The sequence below is a fragment of the Stenella coeruleoalba genome (assembly GCF_951394435.1).
Source record: "Stenella coeruleoalba genome assembly, chromosome: 13".
NCBI lineage: Eukaryota > Metazoa > Chordata > Mammalia > Artiodactyla > Delphinidae > Stenella > Stenella coeruleoalba.
In genome coordinates this window covers 30,735,749-30,751,493 of record NC_137159.1, presented here as the reverse complement: position 1 = coordinate 30,751,493, position 15,745 = coordinate 30,735,749, and the positions used below count along the sequence as shown (strand labels likewise).

The following is a 15,745-nucleotide window of genomic DNA, read 5'->3' as shown; positions in this document are numbered from 1 at the left end:
GAATGCAAATTAAAGGAAGCCCACGGATTTGAAGTCGGCATCATCCACCCTCCATATTTAAGGATCTAACAAAAAAGGAATTCTCGTTGCTTTTGTGGGTGTAACTGAACTAGGGTTTTGTTTTTAAAGTTCCTACCTGTTAGATATAAGCAGTGTTCACAAGTGAAATGGACTTTGTTTTAAACTATCCCAACAAAGATAAAACTCACAAAGGTGAGAGAACATATGAAAGAAAAAATTGCAGAGTGTCCTAACTGCTGAAGCTGGGTATATGGGGATTGATTTCACTATTATTTCTTCTTTTCTATGTATGAAGATTTCTATTATAAACAGTAACAAATAGTTTTACTTCCTGAATTAGTCAAGAATTAAATACACACATACCCCAGTGCTGGGGTAGTGAGTATGGCTGGCAGGGGTTGTCCCCAGTTTGAGCTGCACCCACAGCAGGATTTTAGCCATGTCTGGAGAGGACAGCGTCGGGGTGGCATGGGATGGTCAAGGCCTACCAGGGCCTGGGGAGTCTTCTAGGAGATAGGAAGGTCACCCTAAAGGAAGAGGAAGTTGAGCAGACAAGGCTGATTTAGTCACAAAGTCCTAGTCCTTGGAGGGGTGGCTATGACACGGCCATCACCATTTGGACTTGTCTACTAACTAGCCCAGCCCTCTCTGGACTCATGGCTCGGTCCAATGGAGTAGGGTAGAGAGTAAGCAAACATGGAAAGAACTAGTCCATTAACCTCTCCGGGGCACAAGTCCCATAGCTAAGTAACCCATCAAACAGAGAGCAATGCAGAGGCCAGATGGGCAGCCCACCTCCCTTCTCCACATATCGCCAACCAACTCCAAGATCTCAAGGCCCCCTGGACACTAGAAGGCGTGGCACCGCCTCTGCTCTCACCCACCACACTGGGCTACAGAGGGGCACTCAGCCAGTTACAGGGTCATGTGCAAAAGGGCAGGACACAACTACTGTTTTCTGAACATACATCATCATGAGGGAGAGTATGTCTCTGATATCAACAAGGACCTGAGACTATCTCACAGAAGCAAGTCCAGAAAGGAAAGATGGAAGAGAGGTTGGTCACTACTGCAGCAAGGACAGTCATTCTCTGGATAAATGTCCCAGGTTTTCCCATTTCTACCCGGAAGAGCCTGTGAAACCACAAAGGGCCTCAGCAGGAGCCACGCCAGGCCCCTGAGGGGATTGGCTGAGGTACGACATCCCCTAGGCCTTTCTTGTACAAATGGATGCAATGGGAGGAGGGGATAAAATAACCAGGAGTACCCGTCCCCATGGAGGTAGCATCAACATTTGCCATCACCACAAACTGTCACCTGCAAGTGACTTAGAGGAGACCCCGGCTCTTGGCCAGCCAGGTCCTACAGTGAGCACCAGGAGAGGCTGGAGATGCACCTGGGGGGTACATGCATCCCAGAAGGGGGGGTGGGGCAGTTCTGAAAACAGCATGGGGGAGTCACAAAGCTATCTCCCCCTCCCTATATACCATATCTGAGCCCTTTGTGACGGGGGAAGTAATTAAAAAGTGAAAGAACTACTTCATGGAAACTCTGGCAGACCCTGGACTCTAAAAGCACCGCTTTGGGAGGGACAGATCCTTCTACCCCGAGTCCCAGAAAAGAATACCACAGAGGAAGAAAGGCATCTGTGGCAACATGGGCCACCAAGTGGCTTGGACACCTTAATGGTTCAAGTGCATCAAGAATAACAGCTCCAAGAGGAGACTGGTACTCAGTGGGAGTGGCAGCATCACCTCCACTGTGTTTGGATGGAAAGGTCTGGAAGAAGAGAACAGCCAAGTACCAGGGACACTGTGTGGTTGGTTAGAGAATTTATGAATGCATAGGACCACCTCCTGCCCAGGCACCTCCCTGAGATAACTAGGGAAACACAGCAGGGGCCACTGCAACAACAGATGGGAGCATACTCCATGTCAACGAGGGAACAGTGAAACTGGCAGAATCATGCATTGCTGGCATAGAGATCAGCTCAATTCACTTGGAAAGCTATCTGGCAATTTGTTAAAAGGTTCATAAATATATTTATCCTTGCTCCTGGAGATACGTCCTAAGGAAAGAATCCAAAAGAAGGAAACACCTTCTAGGCATCAAGATGTAGCATTATAATTTAAATTGGAGGCAACAAAAATATCCCATGGGAAATGCCTAATTAAACCACATAGGTCCGTTTTCATGGAACATCATGACATTTTAAAAGGATAAATTTCAAGACTTTCTAGCAACATGGAAAAACGCACAACGCCAAATCTTGAATTTAAAAAGCAGGAATCCAAATAGTTTCCTCATCATGACTAACTGTATAAAAATATTAGCGCACATGGACAAATGCTAAAGGCCGATGCTTTCTGTGATCCTCTGCCCGTGGAGGGTTTGCCTCCCACGTTTCCCAACTAACTGGATAAAAATATTAGCGCACATGGACAAATGCTAGAAACCGATGCTTTCTGTGATCCTCTGCCCGTGAATGGTTTTCCTCCCACGTTTCCCAACTTTCCAATCTGTTGATCGAGGATCTTGCAAACGAAACCAGGGAAATATGACTACAAATGTCAAAAGATAAACTGGAAAAAAAACTGAACAAAATCACCAGGCAGAAGGAGACAAAAGGGTTTAGGAATCTGGGTTCTTCTTTAGATGGTTTATAACGTGACGGTTCCCAGTTTATGGGTCGTGCGGGCTCTGCTTTCCGGCACCCCTGCCCATAGTGATTGTCTGATCAGAGAAGGGAGAGGGCAAGCCCTGAGGCCAGCAGTTAAGACCTCCCAGGGGCACTCCCTGGGCCCCTGGCACAGAGGACAGAGAGGGTGCAAGGGACAGCCGTGCAGGAGCTCAGCGGCCAGGAGCCCCAGGAGGAAGCTTAGAGCTCAGGCTCCACAAGGCAGCCAGGGTCTGCCGCCATGCAATGCTCTGCACACCACCCCACACCAAGGGGATGGGACTCACCACTCAGAGCGGACGTACTGTTCGCCAGGGCCTGGCACACAGCCAACAGAAGACCTGTGAGGGGAAGCAGAGAGGACAGGTGAGAGTCTGGCCAGCAGCCCATGAACTCAGGCTTCGAGAGTGGGCCCTCACAAGGGAGAGTTGGTAGTTTCACAAGGTGGCCAACGGCAGGCTTGGTGACATACTTCGGGGAGCTCAGTGCAAAGTGAAGACGTGGGACCCTCTGTCCAAAATGCAGGGAAAAAAGTGCCTATCTAATGGGCACTCTAAGTTACTAAAATATCAAGCTTTTCCCTTCCTTTCCTGGTCTCTCTGTCAACACTTGTCATGATGTTTCTTGTTTCTGTCTTTTTAAAAACACCTTATAAATATTTTTCTTGTGGTCAAACATACACAGAAGTTACTATCTTAACCGTCTTGAAGTGTACAGTTCGGTGGCTTTAAGTACTAACACACTGTTGAGCATGTCGTGATGTTTTTTATTTGCTCTTTCTGGTCTTGGAGACTTGCAGGGTGAGCACAGCTCCTCAGAGGCACCCTGGGCCCCTGCGACAGTGCACAGGTGCGCACGTGACCCCGGTCTGCCGCGTTTCCCCTCCCCCAGCGGCGGGATGGATGTGTGCAACCCAGCTGGGGGCAGGGGAGCCTAGTCAGGGGTTTCTTCTTCCCAGAAACCAGTCGCCCCAACCCAAGGTGGGCAGGTGACCCGCGAAGGTGTTGCAATATCCACCCTGGCAACCTGGATGGGGGGAGGGGAGTCAGTCATCCACAGAAACGCAGTGGGGCTGCCAGCCCAGGATGGGGCAGCTACCAGCATGCCCTGCTCAGGATGCCGTGGGGTGTGCACACCTCACCCCAGCCTTTCTTGTGTCCAGGCCCCAGGTGGCAGGGGTGAGAACCCACCCAGGGGAGGCAGGGAGGTGACGGTAGGTGGGACCACAGGAGGCAAAAGGCCCAAGTCCTCCCCGGTGCACACCCCAAGGCCCCATTGAACTTCATTTACAAGATACAAATGCAAAGAGAAAACTGTTAAGAATTTCAAGACTGCAGCTGCACAGCGGCAGCGGCGTTAGCCCCCCAAGCCCAGGGCCCACCTGAGCAGGAGATCCTGTGACCACCTGGGAAACTGCCCCTGCCAGCAGATGACCTTATATGCCAGCATGTTACAGTACCAGAGGTTTCAGGAAACAGAGCAGCAAAATTCTGATGAAAAAGGAACCTCTCTGAGTTGTGCAATCAGCATGAATTAAGTTAGAATGACTTCCTAAAACCAAACTGCAAAAAGACGCCGTGGTGGCCATGCTAACAGGCTGGGCCGCCTGCAGGTTAGCCCAGAGGCGGCAGAGAAAACAGGCAAACACTTCTGCGCTGTGACCCCTACCCCAATGCTCAGGACCAGCTCGCCCCCTGCCGTGCAGGCTGTGAGGGCTCCTTTCTCCTACCCCTCAGAGTGTCGACGCACCAGCCCTTGACTCTCAAGGGAGAAACACGCTTGGAACAGATATGGCAATCTGCTCACGACTTTCCTTGAGGCCTTTGACATGAGAAACATCTCAAAAACTTCAGACCGCTTTTACTGCAGGCTTGGCATGGATTTCCCAAATACTCCTACAGAGTGTTGAACCAGACGTTTGTGCTGGAGTTGGGTTGGGGGAGACCAGTTGACAGTGGGCGACAAAGAGAGAAAGTTAGTAAAATCACACATCTGCCCCGTGCAATTCTTTCTTGCTGCTCAACAGACACTAACTTTGGAAGCATGGTCTTAGGGTTCCCCTGGACACATCTAAAAAGCCCAGTTTGTAATCCGCACACCAAGCGTCAAAACGAGGCTTTCCTACCAAAGCCAGAAAAAGTCTTAGAGGTTTCTCACTGTCAGCTGCGGACCTGTCACAATCTGATTTTGCTGACCACCGCAAACCACTCTGGGCCAAAGGTGGCCCGTGACCTGTGGTACCAAAAGGAACGACTCGGGGATGCTTTGCACACCTCTCGACAGAAAGTGCCCATGGCCTGTCACAAACGGTCCCTGAACGAGTGAATGACCTTCCCATCTCCCTCCCCGGCCCTATATCCTGTCAGTCAGTATAGTTCCTGGGCTCCACGGTGACCTCTGCTTCAGCAAAACCAGAACAAGAAAGCGAATACTGTCCAACTCCAGCCGGGACAGAGATGCTTACCAGTCGGCAGGGTGTGTGGAGGGGGGCTCCCGCAGACTCGGGGTGAGTCCCCTTGCCCCCTCTGCTCCTCACTGGGAGTCCGCAGCTGCCAACTTGCAAAGATGTCTTGGGAACTAATTAGAGTTTACAAAACCACCATGTCCCACAGATGAAAGACACTGGGTTTTTATTCATAATTTGAGCAATAGGAGAAGAATCGTTCCTTTCTATACCCTCACGTTCCCATGGAAAAACGTTTCAGCGCCCTGGCCTCTCTCTGCAGTCTCCATTCGGGCACAACTGCAGTTGAGGCCCTGGGATGGGAGGCGAGGCCTCTGCTTTCCCTTCACTAGAGGGTCCCAGACCAAAACGACAGGGTCAGGCCTTTTTCAGTTCTCACGTGGGCGGATACCCCTTATTGGACAGGTGCCACTCTCAGGCCCACCACTCGGCTTTTACATGCATTATCTTACTTAGTCCTCACGATAACCCATGATACAGGGCACCTCCTGGCCTCCCTGCCGTCTGGTCCAGCCCATGGAAACATCCGGTTTTACAGATGAGGAAACTGAAGCTTGGAGAGGTCGAGAAGTTTGCCCAAGCTCCTGCAGCCAAATTCAAATTCAAGTCTGTTCAACTCCTGTGCCCAAGACAGTGTTTAATTACCACCCCAAACACCAGTCCTTCTGACCACAGCCTGTCATGACACACTGGAAGGTGTGTGTTTACCAGTGACAACCCCCAAATGAGTCCAGACAACAGATTCAGCAGGCTTAGCCTCCAGGTTGATCCATCTTTTCCAGAAGCTACATCAGTTACCTCTTGGGATACTCCCACTGCCTCCAATTCCCCCACTACGAGTGAGGTCTGCCGAGAAGGGTCAAGGGTGTGACTGTCCAGACTCCCTGTAGCCTAGTATTCGTAAGCCCAGCTGCCCAGACTGCCAGCCCCCACCCCCGGGCTGTGCACAGGCCTTCCAGAAACGTGGACTTGGCAGGCTCCGAGGCTCATCAGAAGGACAGGAAATCCTTCCCTGGAGCACCTGGATGGGGACAGTACAGGCCCGGGGACAGCGCCACAGTCAGCAGCTCCGGGGAGACGACACACACTCCAGACGGAGGCTTGGCAGCCACAGGTGTCTCTCGCCTGAGGTTCAAAGCCGGACCTCGCCTGCCGCAGGGCCACCCAGCCAGCCTCCCTCTGGGCCAGGAATCCCTTCTGGGCTGCTCCTGCCAGCACCCTGTTTCTGTTTAAATAGCTCCAAAGAGGGGAATCCCTGCATCGTGAACTTTAAAAAGGAAAGGGGGTGGTGGTGAGGGGAAAACCACATGCAACGGAATAAAGACCTTATGAAAGGCGGACCCCGCTCCTTGAGGTAGAGTGGGAACCCAGGCTGCCCTCCAGGAAGGACAAGGGCTGCAGTGCTTATAATTCAGCTGTTTGGAATGCAGACAGACGTTTCCAACAGGAAGAATGTCAAGAGAAAGGCTAGCCTACTTATCTGGTAAGCTCACAGGACCGGGCCATTGTGAAGCCCACCCACCTCTGGGCCAATGGGAACAGCTGCTGATGGACGCTGGGCACTCCTCACCCCCAGGCCACAGAGCAGGGTGCCCCCTCCATGCACGCCTTCACTCAGGCACGGGACTGGGACCCGGCTGCACCTTCAGCACGGGACACCCTCCACCCATCACCTGTTGGCCTACTGACTGCCTCGCCTCCTCTGCGGACATTCAGCTCTAGGGCCCCAGCCTGGAAGAAGCATCCTCAGGGCCCCAGTCACCCCAGCAGAGCTGACCATGCCCTCCCTGCTCTGGCCTCTGCTACAGCCAGCATTTGCTCCTACCTACTCCACTGTATAAATCAGCTGTTCTGGTGATAGCCATTCTGACTGGTGTACCTCATTGTAGTTTTGATTTGCATTTCTCCAATGATTAATGATGCTGAGGATTCTTTCATGTGTTTGTTGGCAATCTGTATATCTTCTTTGGAGAAATGTCTATTTAGGTCTTCTGCCCATTTTTGGATTGGGTTGTTTGTTTTTTTGATATTGAGCTGCATGAGCTGCTTGTAAATTTTGGAGATTAATCCTTTGTCAGTTGCTTCATTTGCAAATATTTCCTCCCATTCTGAGGGTTGTCTTTTCATCTTGTTTATGGTTTCCTTTGCTGTGCAAAAGCTTTTAAGTTTCATTAGGTCCCATTTGTTTATTTTTGTTTTTATTTTCATTTCTCTAGGAGGTGGGTCAAAAAGGATCTTGCTGTGATTTATGTCATAAAGTATTCTGCCTATGTTTTCCTCTAAGAGTTTTATAGTGTCTGGCCTTACATTTACGTCTTTAATCCTAATCATTAGAGAAATGCAAATCAAAATCACAATGAGGTATCACCTCATACCAGTCAGAATGGCCATGATGAAAATGTCTACAAACAATAAATGCTGGAGTGGGTGTGGAGAAGAGGGAACGCTCTTGCACTGTTGGTGGGAATGTAAACTGATACAGCCACTATGAAGAACAGTATGGAAGTTCCTTAAAAAACTAAAAATAGAACTACCATACGACCCAGTGCCCTGGGCTCTCTCTGCAATCTCCATTCGGGCACACCCTGAGAAAACCATAATTCAAAAATTCATAATTCAAAACCATAATTCAAAAATTCGTAATTCAAAAAGAGACATGTACCCCAATGTTCATTGCAGCTCTATTTACAATAGCCAAGACATGGAAGCAACTTAAGTGTCCATCGACAGATGAATGGATAAAGAAGATGTGGCACATATATACAATGGAATATTACTCAGCCATAAAAAGAAACGAAATTGAGTTATTTGTAGTGAGGTGGATGGACCTAGAGTCTGTCTTACGGAGTGAAGTAAGTCAGAAAGTGAAAAACAAATACTGTATGCTAACACATATATATGGAATCTAAAAAAAAAAAATGGTCATGAAGAACCTAGGGGCAGAATGGGAATAAAGACGCAGACCTACTAGAGAATGGACTTGAGGGCACGGGGAGGGGGAAGGGTAAGCTGGGACGAAGTGAGAGAGTGGCATGGACATATATACACTACCAAATGTAAAACAGATAGCTAGGGAAGCAGCCGCAGAGCACAGGGAGATCAGCTCAGTGCTTTGTGACCACCTAGAGGGGTGGGATAGGGAGAGTGGGAGGGAGGGAGACGCAAGAGGGAAGAGATATGAGGATATATGTGTATGCATACCTGATTCACTTTGTTATAAAGCAGAAACTAACACACCATTGTAAAGCAATTATACTCCAATAAAGATGTTAAAAAAAAAAAAGGATGCCTTGGATTTAGAGATGGTGAGCAAAGGCCTATGGAGAAAGCGCTAATGCAGACGAGAGGGGCAGGAATCAGGTGAGAGAGGCAGAAGGGAGTGTGGGTGTTTGGAGGGTAGCCAGGATCCCCCCTTCCTCTCCTGCCATGCTTGGGGTCGCAGGGTCATAAGGGACAGAACAGGAGCTCAGGAAGTGAGGGTGGTGCCTAGAAGGTGAGAATCCTGCATCTCAGCATGAGGTCTTCAGGTGACACTCACGGACAGCCATATAGGGCGCAAAAGTATATGGAAATGGGTCACGGGGAACCCAGGGCCTGCTGGTATCTTCTGGTACCAGGTTCTAAGGTATCTTTTCTTATGAATTATACTCCAACATCTGAATTTCATCTGCAAACATGGCAGGATTTTTAACTGCATAGCAAAAACTGCAATATTTGTGACTTTATCAGTATTTTTAAATGCAAGAGGTTTAGGGCTTCCCTGGTGGCGCAGTGGTTGAGAGTCCGCCTGCCGATGCAGGGGACACGGGTTCGTGCCCCGGTCCGGGAAGATCCCACATGCGGCGGAGCGGCTGGGCCCGTGAGCCATGGCCGCTGAGCCTGCGCCTCTGGAGCCTGTGCTCCGCAACGGGAGAGGCCACAACAGTGAAAGGCCCACATATTGCAAATAAATAAATAAATAAATAAAAGTAAATGCAAGAGGTTTGATAGCCAAGTGAAGATGCTGGCTTCAGGGTCAGAACTGATTTGGAAGAAAGAAAAAGGGAACACACTGCAGGCAGGGACAAGGAGGGAAGCTGGTAGGACCAGGACACCCGGGCCTGCCCTGCCTTCGAGAATATCCATAAATGCCATGGTCGAAAGCAGCCACGAGGCATCCCCATCGCCCCAGTGCAGCATTTCTCTCCAAGGAAGAGCTGGCAGTTCACAAGTGCTCCTACTTACAGAGACACCAGTTACACTGGCTTCAGAGGATGGCAGGCAAAGCAGCAGAGGAATTTGTGGAGGAACTGGCCAGACGGGATTAGGACAGCTCAGGGGAAGGCAAGGAGGGTTTAGAAATATGTGACACGGGAATGAATCACCTTAGGCCAATGGGCTCATGGGACAGAGGGCTCTTTCTTTCACCATCCCAGCATCTGGAACTCTGCTTTCAAAACACAGATTGGATTCTGCTACCCAAGGAGAATCTTATCGAGAAATTATTTGAAATGGTTAGTGCTGTGTTTCAGGTGGCGAGTCCAGACACACAGAGCAAAGAAACCAACTCTGCAGGGAGAGGGCAGCTCTCAGTTACAAACCCACCCAAGTGAGGTTCTGACCCTGTGCCCAAACAGCCCCACATTGGATACATGAACTGAGAAGACACTTGTATGTCAGTGGCGGGTGGTAGAGGGAAGACCACCAGCGCCTGATTGGTCTTCTGAGCTCCCTCCTCACACCGTCCAGCCATAATTATTATTGTGGCTGACAGCGTTATTAACAATAATAGCAGCAACATTTGAGCACTTATGACATGCCCTGCATCATCTCATTCAATACTCAAAGCCAGTCCTAGGAAGTAGGTACTATTTGTGCTCCCATTTCAGAGGTGAGAAAGTGGAGGTACACAAGATGAAGTCACCTGCCCAAGGTCATCCAGCTTGTGAGTGACAGACACTGCAGGCTCATGTTACAGGGCCCAGCTGGCCCCCCTTTGCTTCCCCTTACCCTATGAAGTACAGCCAAAGAACACAGACATGCTAGAAAAGTCCACCTCCTCCTCTTCTGGATCTAAGCCAGATGTACTGGGATATGCAGGCTACCAAGGGGTCCAGGGACTAGGGTCATTCGTGAATGGTGTCACCTTTAGCAAGTCCCTTCACCTCTCAATCTTGGGCTCCTTACGTTTAAATGACAGAGCTGGGCCAGAAGATCAGCCCAGTCCTTAACTTCTGGGACAATATGGGGCTGTGCATCTTCTTCAACCAGCTATCTGGGGAAGGGGGGTGGGGACATACTTGGCCTCATTCCAATGCTTTGTAGGTGGATCCCTCGCCTTGAAGAAGGATCAGGCAAGATGCAGGCTGCGTGTGCTTATCTCAGTGATGTGCTCGGTTTACAGTAATTTTGTCTTTCCATTTAGCTTGGCACTTCCATCAAATATCAGAAGATGGGAGAGATCCGAAAACCGCAACCTAAAAGGGCACTTTTCATTTCTACATTTTCAATGCAGTCTTTTCTCTTTTTTTTTTTTTTAATTTATTTTTGGCTGCGTTGGGTCTTTGTTGTTGTGCGTGGGCTTTCTCTAGTTGCAGAGAGCGGGGGCTACTCCTCGATGCGGTGTGCAGGCTTCTCATTGTGGTGGCTTCTCTTGTCGCGGAACACGGGCTCCAGGTATGCGGGCTTCAGTAGTTGTGGCTCGCGGGCTCTAGAGCGCAGGCTCAGTAGTTGTGGTGCATGGGCTTAGTTGCTCCGTGGCATGTGGGATCCTCCCAGACCAGGGCTCGAACCCGTGTCTCCAGCATTCAGGTGGATTCTTAACCACTGCGCCACCAGGGAAGCCCTTCAGTGCAGTCTTGACACTGGCTTGATAATATATTCCGAGTTTATAGTCCATGAGGAATGTTCTTGGGTCAGTGAGCTTGGGACCCTTCCTAATGACCCCTGGGTGGCCACAAGCAGCAAAGCCCAACTTGATGCGTCTAAGGCAATACCTCATAACTATGACATTGTGGAAAATAAGCCAGTGTTACCTGAATGCTCATGGGTATTGTGGATGGGGAAACCTCAAGTATTCAGAATGAACCTGCAGGATGGGGAGGTGAAAGAGTCAGGCGGATGGGTGCCTGCATTGCAAGCCTGTACCACTTTCTATTCCTGACTCAGGGTCTATTATGGCAGAGCAGAAAGGAGCCTTGCCGTCAGGCCTTTGTTCAGATCCCGGCTCTGCCACTCAGCTGTGGGACCTTGGCTAAGTTATCGAACCTCGCTGAGCCTCTGTGTCCTCATCCATAAATAAGGATAACACTTCCTCACGTGACTACTGCAAGGACTAAATAAAATAAAATGGTGTACGCAGAGTCGGAGGAAAATGGACTCTTCCATACTACATCGAAGGCAGATGAGTATGGGCTGCGGAAGCCAACACAGAAACCCCATGTTCCCATAGACACCCGCCCACTTCCTGGTCCCACGCACCACCTCCGATCCGGACCCCTCTCCAGAGGCGTGCGCCTCAAATGTCGTGTTCCAAAGTAGGCTCACCTGTCTCCTGACCGTTCCACTCCTCCTCCTTCGTTCTAGGTGGGGCTGAAGACCCGACAGCTGTCATCGAGCCCTGCCTCTCCTTTACCCGGTATCCAAGCCAAGGTCTCCTACACGTCCTGCCTCCACCTCAGTCATCCCCCTGCATCCCCACTGCCCCAGTTCAGCCTCGTCATCTCTCCTGGGCTATCACAAGAGTTGCCTGACTGGTTTTCCTGACAACAGCTTTTTCACCTTTGCTCCTGCTGCCAGAAGTGAGCTTCCAGAGCACTTCTGGGCCATCAGACTCCTTCCCTCTAAACCCCGCTCACAGAGCCCCCTCCCCCAGTCACGAAGTCCCAAGCAGAGATTTCAGGGGCATAACCCGGTCCCCAACCCCATTTCCATCTGGCTCCTCCCACCCGCTCCTGTTAGGCACCAGCCTCCTGGCACTGTCCCCCTTCCCTGCACACGACCTGTCTTCACTCAGCTTGGTGCCTTGGGGCTCACGCCACTAGGGTCCTGACTCGAGTCCTTGCAGCTGTGTGACCTTTGCTTAGTTGCCTGAGTCTCGGATTCCTCCGCTATGAAAAAGAGATAACGATAGTGGTCTCCCACTTTATAGGGTTACCGTAAAGACTGAGTGAGGGGACTCAGGAGAAACGTGTAATACATGGAGTGGCCCGTCACAACCATGCAACATGTGGTCGCTGCTATGACCGAGAGCGTCCATTTCGATGCTGCTCTCTGAGTCAGCCAGCCCCTTCCTCTACCTGTAAACAAATTTGCCTCTGAAAGCCTCGCTCAAGTGTCAGAACCAATCATTTCTTCCTCAGTGCCGTCCTTATTACATCCCACCTTGTAGTTAAGAAGTTCTCACGTCTCACCCCTCCCCGCCAGCGAGGTCGGCAGCCGTGTCCTGCTCATCTCTACCCTCACACCTGGTGCAATGCCTGGCACCTACTTAGGGTTTAGATACATGTATGTTGAACTGGATTTCTCTAAGAGGTCACCAGCTTGAAAACAGAGTTGGAGGGGGGTGAGTACTGACAGTGTACAGGTGGGGAGTGGGAAAACCCACCGACCCCCTGGAATTCCCCCCTCACTTCTCCCCCAGCTACACCTCTCTCAGTGTCGGTTCTTTTTCTGATTTCAGTGGAGTTGGAGAACACGGAAACCTGGCATTCACTCATTCAACAGTGTTTACTGAGCACCCACTACGTGGCAGAGACTGCTCTAGAGGTTGCAGAGATAGGGGAGGGACTCAAAGGCCCCTCTCTCACAACCTCTGCAATGTACTCGTCTTGGGAGGAATAATTCTTCCAACCCTTAGAAACGATCACACCGAACTCCATTATAGAAGTCAGGCTGCACCATCATTCAGTCGGGTGCTGAGTTAAGGTGCCTCTTCTCTTTCAATCCTAGTTAACGAGTCTCACTAGAATATAGAGAAGACCACGCAGGATGGGGAAGCATCGCCCTTCTCCTGAGCCTGGAGTAAGCCTGCTGAACCAAGATCATGCCAAGATGATCCTGAGTCGTTTGGTCACCTGATGAGATGACCCCCGAAATGTTTTACACCCTTAACTTATTTTGTCAGTTTTTCCTGAAATCTTTATGAGAAAGCAAGAAGATACGGTTGAAGCAAACACACTCACCTGTGTCCTGGGAGCCTCTCCCACGCTCGCTATTCAAGTCCTTTGCTCCACCCAAATGTGTCCACCTGGCCCAGGCCTCTTAAATATTCTCACTCGCTCTCTCCTGCCTGGAAAACCCTCAGGCTGCCCTGACCTCACTTCTTTGCAGCCCCCAGGCCCAGACCTCTTTTCCCACCATCTCTGACTTAGGAGAACAGATGACTATCTTGCTTTCCACACTTCAAAGGCCAAATGAGAAGATTTGCAAACTGCTTTGGGCTCTTGAGAGTCCAGGTCCTAATAAATGCCCAAGACTTAAACCACATGCACAGGCATCAGAGAAGCAATGCAGCTATAAAAGGAGGTGGCACGCTCATCCTGACTTCTGGAAAACACGCAAAAAAGAAATGACTAAATAAAAAATCCACAGAGACCCTTGCAGGAGGGGGTGGGTGCTGCCCTGTTGAGAAACCTTTGTTTCTGAGGCCTGGCAGGTGTGATGCAACCCCTCACACTGCTACGTACATGTCTTCCTCTCTGCTCTCCCCAGCACCCACCCACGTCCAAGCCTTACAGAACAGTGCTGCCTACTGATCCGGTGGTCTGAGCGGACCCCCTCCTACAAAGCAAACAGCACGCAGGAGCAAAATATCTTCGCCAAACAGTAAGTTAACCAGGATGCACAAAGCATCTCCTCTGGGCGAGGCGGGCCCTGTGCTCGCTCCCATCTGTGCCCCGCCCTTTCTCGTTAGGAGGAAGCAGAGCTGAGGGTTTATCAGAGATCTGGACCAGGGCTGGCGACTGAGTCAAACTTCCTCTTCTACAGGCCCCGCTCCCATGCTGGCTGGCCGAGGGCCCCCGCCAGGCATTGCAGGGCAGCAGGGCGAGTATCGCCGAGCCCTCCTGGAGTTTCCCGGCTGCTGAATCACCAACAGGCTCTACCAGGGCTGAGCTCCGAGGCCACAGGAAGCTGTGCGGAGGTGCTCGCGACCCCGTTGCAGCCGACTGACACTGACTTGAGGAGTAAAGGTGTCAGCGCCGAGGGCCACGCTCGACTTTCCCAGAGTCCCAGAGGAAAGGAGGGGCGGGAGAGTGGACCTGAGACGGGCCGGGATCAAGTGGTAGATGCAAGGACACCACCTGCAGGGCCCGGGCTCCTCGGCTGCCGGGAATTGCAGAAATCAAACACCAAGCCCCCTCCCGCTTCGTGGAGGCCCACTGGCCCCATGCCAGCTCCCCCTGGCCTTGTGGTGTCCCCATAATTACCACCCTCCGGGCCCAGGGTCAGCAGTGGCTCTGCCTGTGTGGACCTCAGCCCAGCAGAGTTAGCCTCTTGGCAGCCCCAACAAAGCCAGGCCCATCCCTCAGCTCTGTCAAGGCCCTATGTATACATCACTCACCGCTAGTGGCTTGGAAGTAGGCTACGAGCGGGGAGGTAAAAAAAAATAAGCAATCCTTGAACTCTGCCCCATTTCCTCCATGTGAATAGCTGGGTGATGACAAACTCATCCCTTCCCTGGGACCCCTCTGTAGAAGGCATGACGAGGCGTGGGGTTTGGGCCAAGATAAATACCAGTATGACTTGGCCGAATTTCAGATCAATGCAGCGTCAGCCTTAGGGGGCTGGGGGAGGGTTGGACGGAGGGGACAGCGCCGCGCCAATGCTAATCGCCACCGTCAGGCTTCCATCATGTTCTGTGTTCTCGGGGCTGACCACAGAACACCACTTAGGAGAACTCACTTGACTGCGTGAGGACCACTGAGTGAGAAGCAGGGTTCAAATGGAGAAAACAAATCCTCAGAAGCCCAGATTTTCAAGAGTTAAGGGAAAACACCCTGAAGTTCTTGAAACCCCACATCACACTGCAGGCTGGAAAAATGTCTACGTTCTTCTCCTTGGGCCCTGGAAGTGAGGGCAGGAGGAGGAAGAGGGGAGAGTAGATGAAAAAGGGTGTGGGTGAAAACAGCAGGTACCAGCTGCCGAGAAGGGTCCGGATGAGGAGTGGGCAAGAGGCACTGAGAGTGACCCCTTTTAACTAGGAGACCCTGACCAAACCACCCCTAGCCCAGGGGTTCTCATTGCTGGCAGGGCCTCCTGGGGGCATATGGTAACAGGTGGGGTAGCTTTGATTGTCACAATGACGTGAGGGGCTCTCTTGGTATTTAATGGGTGAGAGCAGGGAGGCTAAACTGCTGCGATGCACAGGGCTTTGTCCTGCCTAAGACGCTAACAGTGCACCTTGTTGAGAAATTCCAGACCCCAGCAGGGAAAGTCCCTTCAGCCACAGGTCATTCAGCCTCCAAAGGCACGCGGGCAGAAGCACCCTAAACTCAGGGGAGATGGAACAAGCCGGCAGTCACAGGAATGGACAGGGTGGCTCAGGAGAGCAGGACTGTGGGGCCAGCCTGCCCTCAGGAAACTGGGAAGCTCCCTTCCCCATT

General features: G+C 51.2%; 1 protein-coding gene across 5 annotated transcripts in view; it reads right to left on the bottom strand.

Moving 5' to 3' along the window:
- The window catches only part of TGFA (transforming growth factor alpha), a 107,680-nt gene that overhangs the window by 68,347 nt on the left and 23,588 nt on the right, over window positions 1-15,745 (bottom strand). For 3 of the 5 annotated variants that reach the window (XM_079941522.1, XM_079941518.1, XM_079941519.1), the window contains exon 1: window positions 2,986-3,125. In XM_079941522.1, the coding sequence (XP_079797648.1) occupies window positions 2,986-3,088 (103 nt within the window). In that variant the 5' untranslated portion in view covers window positions 3,089-3,125. Of the gene's footprint in view, window positions 1-2,985; window positions 3,126-15,745 lie in introns of those variants that run through there. The other 2 variants (XM_079941520.1, XM_079941521.1) reach the window with 1 other exon arrangement.